This window comes from Chinchilla lanigera, unplaced genomic scaffold, assembly GCF_000276665.1.
Source record: "Chinchilla lanigera isolate Chin_1 unplaced genomic scaffold, ChiLan1.0 scaffold00155, whole genome shotgun sequence".
Lineage (NCBI taxonomy): Eukaryota > Metazoa > Chordata > Mammalia > Rodentia > Chinchillidae > Chinchilla > Chinchilla lanigera.
The window spans coordinates 2,203,287-2,210,932 of record NW_004955556.1 but is presented as its reverse complement, the minus strand read 5'-3'; the positions used below and the strand labels follow the sequence as shown (position 1 = coordinate 2,210,932).

General features: G+C 52.0%; 1 protein-coding gene across 1 annotated transcript; it reads right to left on the bottom strand.

The window, feature by feature from the left end:
• Window positions 1–597: 597 nt before the first annotated feature.
• Window positions 598–6,092, bottom strand: Gdf2 (growth differentiation factor 2). Its single transcript, XM_005412612.2, has 2 exons — window positions 5,541–6,092; window positions 598–2,845 (listed from the first exon to the last, which is right to left on the bottom strand). Exons 1-2 carry the CDS (start codon window positions 6,004–6,006, stop codon window positions 1,878–1,880), a joined length of 1,434 nt encoding a protein of 477 aa, XP_005412669.1. The 5' UTR covers window positions 6,007–6,092; the 3' UTR covers window positions 598–1,877.
• Between the last annotated feature and the right edge of the window lie 1,554 nt (window positions 6,093–7,646).

Below are 7,646 nucleotides of genomic sequence, written 5' to 3'. Positions count from 1 at the left end.
GCTGAGCTGGGAGCCAAGGGGTGGCAGGGAAGCCCCAGGTCTCTGGGGTCTCTCCTTTTGTGCTCCACCCTGCACACATGACTGCTTCTGTTTGTCCTGTGCTGAGGGTCACTTGGGCCCTCTGAGGGTGACAAGGCAAGAGATCACCATCAAGGATGCATGGCCACAACAGCACAAGAAATGAGGTGGCAACTCACCATGCCAGGTCTGTGACAGCTGTGTGACACAGACCTGTGCCCACACAGAGCACAGCCAGGGGTGCAGAAGTGGGGCTGGGGATGGCCCAAGCTCCAGGCCACCTCATGACATGGGGCTTGTGTGGGGTGGGGAAGCCTAGAGGGCGGGCAGGACAATGTGGACAGGACAGAGGAGAGGGAGAGGCTCTGAGCAGAGTGTGGTAGAGGGAGCTGGAGGTGTTGTGTGGCCTGGGCCCTGTAGGGAGACCTGCAGCTATTTCTGTGTGTCCGCTCAGCGCACCAGGCACACTGCCAGTGTATCCTCTCTTTCCCCAGCCTGGTAAAGGACAGTGCAGCTCCGGACTCCTGGGCAGGTGGGGGCAGGTACACTGAGACGCCAGCCTAATATTCAAGAAAGGCCTCACATCAGCATTTGACTTTATTTCCAAGTGAAGCTTCACACAGACATAGAAACGCACACCCAAGATGGGAAGAAGAGTCACCCACCACTGGAACAGCCCTGTCCCATCACCCTGCTTGGCAGGAACCAGGCATTCACACTTTCTCCAACTCCAGGAGCTGAACTCAGTGCTTCATTAAAGTTGCTCGTTGATTCCATGTAAACATTTAACACTGACTTTCTCTTCCTGTGTGGGGGCTTCCGCAGGGAGGGGAGGGGTAGGAGACCCTCCGTGCCTCTCAGCCTCTTCATGCCACGCAGGTCCCTGTGCAGCAGCAGGGTCAGAGGACAGGAAGGACCCTAAGCAGGTGAAACCGTGGGGACAGGGCCTGTGTGACTCCAGAAACCTGCAGAAGGGGGCCGACAAGGGGGCCTTCAAGTGCCAGGGGACCCTGGCCAGAAAGCTGGATATTTTATCACCTGAATGCATGTCTCCAAGGAGTAAAAACAAGGACATTTCAAATACCAAATTGAGAGCATAGTTAAATCCAACAAATCCAAACCCTTGCCCTGCCCTCTGTCTCCTTGGGCAGGGGCTGCATGACTACCTTATGCTGGGCAGCTGGGCAGTCTTTTAGGTCATCACAAAGGGGCGGGACACCAGCTGTCCCCTTCAGACTGTCACAGAGTGGAGTCCAGGGACCTTGTGTGTCCCTCTGTGAATCCCTGACCTGTGCACAGCACCAGAATCACAGTGGTTTTGTCACAGGTCATGTCAGAGGACTTGTCTTGAAGGCACTCTCTGCAGCCTGCAGCTGGGTTTGGGGGACAGTTTTCCAGTGACCCGGGGATGATATTAGAAGGCCGTTGGCCACAGAAGGAAAACATGAGAGAGCAGGTCACAGCCTGATGTGACAAGCTCGGCCTGGCCCCAGCGCTCCAGCCTCCCAACATCAACCGCTCTTGTACTGCAGAGTAACTGGCTGACACGCAGGTCCTAGGCCTTGCTGCCGCACAGACCTGAGCAGGAGTACTTGCTGGCCTGCTGGCTTTTGGTTTTTGTGCCTATAAATCAAACATCCTAAGGCCCATCCCCTTCTCCTACTCTGTCCACATCCTTCGTGTCCCCTTCGCCAGGGGTGGAGCCCAGGGAAGTGTGCTTTGGCGGTGTCACAAGAAGGACAGCAGTCTCCCTTCCTTTTTCCAGGCTGACCTGAAGAGCCATGTAGTCCCTGTTGTTCCCAAGGGACGCAGGGCCTCTCACCAGGAACCCCTGCCTTCCCCTGTCCCCCAGGCAGGTACTACCTGCACCCACACTCAGCCACGCTCATGCCCTCATAGTGGTACTTGAGGGTGGGCACCCCTCCATCATCCTTGTAGAGGATGGAGATGGGGCTCAGTTTGGTAGGCACGCAGCAGGCCTTGCCCACCTTCTTGGGATGCTTGAGGTGTGCCAGTGTCTGCACAATGGCATGTTTTGTTGGTGTCAAGTCATCGCTCAGGGGGAAGAAACAGCCACCTTTACACTCGTAGGCATCGTACTCCTTGGGGGCGATGATCCAGCTGTCCCAACCAATGTCCTTGAATTTCACCCGCAGGGAGGTCTTCTGACAGTGGCTGCTGGCCCCGATGCTCCGCTTGTGTCTGGCTAACAATGACCCCATTGCAGCGTGACCTGCCGCAACCTCCTCCTCCTCCCCTTCTTCCTCTTCCTCCCTATGGCCTTCGCCTGACTCCCCATAGCTGCTCTTGGGTGTCTTTCTGAGCATGCTTTCCTGCTCATGGCCGATCATCTCCCTGAGTTCCAGTCTGGTCTCCTTGGTCCCATTGCTTCGGTCATTGGAGAAAACGACAAAGAAGGGCAGATTTTTGGAACCTGGGGGAACACTGATGTCCAATGTGTCACAGCCCTTCCTGCAGCTCTCCACCATCACTTCCAGCTTATTTTTGCTCTTGGAGGAGTCTGCCCTAATCCACCTCTTCACAGCGCTGGATACTTCTAAGGTCTCCCAGCCCTCGCCCCTAATGTCATGAGACACCAGGAAGGTCCTGGTCCCTGAGGCACCATCCCAGGCATCTTCTCCATCCAGGACATCATAGATGACCATGTTTCCTTCCAGCCCACGGAAGTTGTCCATGTGATTTTGACAGGAGACATAGAGCCGGAGCTCCGCCCTGGTGATCTGTTCGTGCCTGGGGATGGAGATGTTAAAGAGCAGGATGTGCTTCTGGAAGGGGAAGTCTTTGGTGGCAGCTGTGGAGATGGCATCTGAAATGCAAAGACACAAGATGGGCAGGGCCGGAGTGTCTACCCTTGTGACCCCTAAGCTGAGTCTCCTGGTTTGGATGAAAGGACTCATGGGAGGACAGATTTATCTCTATTATCTCTATTTAGTTCCCTTTAAACCCTTAGTAGAAAAGCATTTTGAAAGCTTCCTTTGGGATCTTCCAAGGGAAAGCAGAAGCAACACCTCCAGTGGGGGTTGACAGTTCCTACTGTCTGTTGAGTTACTACCACATGGCTGGCGTTATGCTAAGAGCTTCACATATTGCATTTTACTTTAATCTTCACACTTACCATAGGGGGAATCTAGTTCTTATTTCACTTTTACAGACAGGAAGATGGAGACTCAAGGTATTCAGTTGCCAAAATGCACACAGCTAGTATGTTTGATCAATAAAGAAAAATGAAAGCATTGGCAGCATTAGTGTGGCAATCCCAAGGGTATACAGACCCTGGTTGGGGACTGAAAAGTCCACTATTGCAAGATGAGAAATCTCAGCCTCTAAACCATGTAGACATCACTATGAATTGTAACTTTCAAGCAAAGTGAAAGTGGGTGGTTTTGTTATGGAAACTGAAAATGAGGCTTTTGTTCAGCCATATAATTCTCTCTACTTCCCATTTCTCCTAAGCTGACACCTGGCCATTGCATTATCCCATGGCACTTCACAAGGAGGGAAGAGAAGTGGCTTGGTTTTGAGATCTCCAGCCAGCCCCTTATCCTCCGGCATGCAGTCCACAGCCCCAGTGGATGCCTGATACTTCCGGCAGTGCCAAACCCCAACTCTCTCTGTTTTCCCCGCACATGCACGTTTATGAGTGTTAATGTCTAGATTAGGCACAGTAAGAGATTCACAGTGATTACAGTAAAATAGAATGATTGGAACAATGTAGTGTAATACTAATCATTCAGAACGTAGGAACTGCCTATTCTGGAATTTTCCACTTGATATGTTGAGTGAGCAGAACCTTGGAAGGCACCCAGAGCTGGGGCATTCTGTGTGTCCACCCACAAGAGCAGAGGCCTGGTGTTCTGCTGACACTGGTCATTCAGGCTTGGGAATCCCACACACAAAGAGCTGATCCTGACTCACCCCTCATTGGACTTATTACCTTGCAAAGTTCTTAGTCTCTCTGTGCCTCAGTTTCCTCTTCTGTCTTACCTGCCTCTAGAATGGGTGTGAAGCCTTATCAAGGTGCACACAGAACTTTAGCGACACAGTTCCCAGCTTATAGCAGATGCTCAGTTAATAGGTCTGTGCCCTCCTAACCTCTGCACAGCCCCAACACACATGAAACACATGGCCTCTCCACCCCCTCCCTGGGCTCTCTTGCCCAGCATGGTGCCTATCTCCGCTCCTGTGGGATGTGTTGCCCCTCAGCCAATGCATTGGGACCTTGCCCTTACAACTCATGTGCTCTGACTGGGGCATGGCTTGTCAGTGCCAGCAGACCATGGTCAGACACTGAGAAAATACCCTCCCTTGGCCATCTCGGATGGAGCATGGGACCAGGCCAGCACATTGCCCCAGCTCCCACACTCTACCGCTGGGCTCTGCGTCTTCCCTCTGTGGGCCCCTGGGATATGATAATTCAGACCCTGACCAAGGAAATTGAATCTTCTCTTAAGGGGTCACAGGTGTATGCTCCCGGCATACTGTGGAGTGCATTTTTTTTAAAAGTAAAAGCAGAATTTTAAAAATCAGGCAAGTTCATATAAAATCCAGATGTTCTTCTTTTGGGTAATCAGAAAATCTAGCAGCAGTGAACATGCGTTGTGCGTTTAGTGGCTTTGCCTACCAGGCGAGTGTAGCCTGGCCCTGGGGCATTTGTAGGTCTGACGCCCAGCAGGGGTAGAGGACCCACGCTCAGCCCTTGACTGGGACTCTAAGGCCGATGTCACTTATACAGAGGGCAGAGCTTGGTGGGAGTCTGGCTACTTAACCTCTCACCCACACCTGGACTAGGTGAGCTCCCCGCACCTGCGCACTTGGGCCACACTGTCCTGAACTCATTTCTACTGCTGCCCCAGGCTAATGAGTAGTGGACTCAGGTTAAGTCGGTGTTTACTTCTAGTCTTCCTAAGTCAAGGAATTTCACAGTTAGAAAAATAAGGTAGTTTTCTTCCAACACCTGTCTGTCCAAAGGTTTTCTCATCTGGGTTTTAAAAGCTCTTCATAGAGAGGAGTAAGTGTTCTTCCAAAGTTTAAAATTACACTGGTTAGTTGGGTGTGAAGTAAGTAATTTGTAAGTTGGAAGGAGGCAACAAGGGAGGGTAAGACAGAAGGGGAGAGAAGCCGAGGGAGGAAGGCAAGAAGAGAAGGTGAAGAGAAAGGAAGAAAAGAGGAAAGGAGAGGAAAGAAGGGGAGAGGGAGGAGAGGAGGTGAGGGAGGGGCTGGCACCCCTGAGCACCGATGCCTTCGGTGTTGTCTGTGGCCAGGGACAGAGTTTTCTGCAGGAACCTTTGAGATGCTGCACAGGCCCTGTGACTTGCATCAGCCTCACACAACTGTGACATCCATCAGCCTCACACAACTATTGGCCACTTCAGAAAAGAATTTTCATTTTATTTCATTCCAATGAATTTCAACGGGGGATTTTAGGGTTGCATGTGGCCATATGCCTCCCCATTTGGCAGAGCTGCCCTGGCCAATGTGTCACCCCCAGGCCCCGACTGTACCTTCCACGCTGAAGCTGCGCACGATGTTGGAGGCCGGGGTGGAAGACTTGTCTGAAGTGTACCTGTAGTACAGGTCGATCATGTACTGCGGTGGCTCCAGCTTGGTCTTGTCCTGGGAGGGGACGCTGCTCAGGTTGAGGCTGCGCAGGAAATCCACCTTCATGTTCTCCAGGAGCACTGTCAGGTCCACAGTGCTCTCCTGCCGCCCGCTGCCAGGCTCCCCTGGCAATGTCTGCCACCCGCTCTGCAACGGCCTCCCTTGCACAAGGTAGGCCAGCAGGGACGGCACAAGCAGGGCCAGCCACAGAGCCCCAGGAGACATCTTGGGCCCTGGAGAGCAGGCCGTAGGGCTGCGGTAGTGGTGGCAAGTCACTGGGTGCCGGAAGGAGCCAGGGAGCACTGGGCTCACATCATGCTGCCGAGTGGTCTGCAGGGAGCACCCGGCCAGCTCAGGCTCGCCCTGCATCCTGGACTGTCCGCCACTTGTTCTTATCTGGCTTCAGCGCTGCCCCAGGCCTGTTATCTAAGGCAGCTCTTGTTAATGAAGGCTCTATAAACATCCGAGACTTCGGCCAGCACACAGGCCTGTGGGAAGGACATGGCCAACTGCAAAGGATCTGCGTTGTGCCGGGTTATCTCCTGCTAATTAGGACCCTTGCTCACTTCCTTGTCAGCTCTGTTGGGAAGACTCTGCAGATGGGTGACACGTGTCCCTCTCTTGGGCCATGGATCAAGGAATCCAAGAAAAAGGACTGAAAATATTGTAGACAACTAAGTTAGGTAGAAATAGTATGGTGTCAGGCAGGGCTGGGCCCTCGAGGGAGTCAGTGTAGAAGGTAACACATTACAACTGTTGCTGGAGGTCCAGTCAACGAAGGCCAGACCTCAAGATGGAGACAGAATGCCTATATACCTCCCCGAGGGATAAACATTATACTAGTATTATCTGGTATAGTAGTGTTACCTGATTAGTATTACCTAGTCCAATAAGCCCAAATAGACATCAGTCACTGAGGTGGGTGACCAGGACACCCTGACTCATTTTTCCCAAAAAAGGTCCATGTTCTTTCCATGTGAACTTGCTACATGACCTGCTTCCCCACTGGATCAATATTACCTAAGTGGCTATACTTGTAATCCTATCGGTTGATTGTAGTTTTGCCCCACACTGTACCCACCTTGTGATTTTGTACCTATCTCATGATTTTGCTTTGTAAAACGCTGCTTTGTAAAGCAGAATCTGCAGCAACTCGTTTGGGTCCTTCCTGTGTCTCAGGAGCTGTATCTCTCCCCCGCAGTGAATATTTCCTACTCTTAACCTCTGTTTTCCTTAGAATTTATTCCTCTATTTTGGGGAACACAAACTTGGTATATCTAGCATCTAGCGGGTTGGGCGTTATATTATCTCTCCTTTATCATTTAGAGGACCTCCAAATATAGAAACAACACAGAGTACTCAGAAGATGACACAAATCCGGGGTCAGGAGGGTGGGTGGTGCGTAGGACTCTATCAGGGCGTGTCAGGGGCCTGTGGCTTACAGAGTCAGGGCCTGCCAGTGTGGCTCAGCTGCTCCCACTGGGAATGGGCTCCTGAACAGCAGGGATTGGGGATGCAGTATGTATGTGCTGGTGTCACTCAGTGTGATGGGGAAGACTTCAGAGTAGGGTAGATGAGGGTTCAAATCCTCCTCCCATACTTCCTCCCTGTGAGTATGAGTCGGTACAGGTCACTGCAGTTGAGAGGACAGTGGTCAGGATTTAAGGTCTTGATGTGCTCAGGTTGCCACTGTCTGCTGTGGGTTTGATGGAACTGGAGTTTGCGGAGGAAACGCGTGTCCACTCGCTGCTCTGAGCAGTGCCACAAGCACACATATCTTGCTGCTCTAGAATCCCAGCGCAGTCACTGTAGAGGGTGATGAGGTCTTGGTTCAGATCAATGCTGAGGCCACTTGGGCTGTACTTGACAGCTAGGAGGACTGCGAAGTCTGTGTGGGTGGGAGGTTGGAGGTGGCTATGTGCCCAGAGTTGTACTCCCAGCTGGTAGAGGCTGATGCAGCTTCTGAGCCCCAGAGACTGTGTTATTTTAAAAGCAATGTGCCCATATTT

Bases quoted from the DNA above. Each gene is read 5' to 3' on its own strand.
- Gdf2 (XM_005412612.2), bottom strand. From the start codon at position 6,006: ATGCAGGGCGAGCCTGAGCTGGCCGGGTGCTCCCTGCAGACCACTCGG. The intron at 2,846-5,540 runs GTACAGTCGGGG...TTTGCATTTCAG, and splicing joins GCGCAGCTTCAGCGTGGAAG to ATGCCATCTCCACAGCTGCC.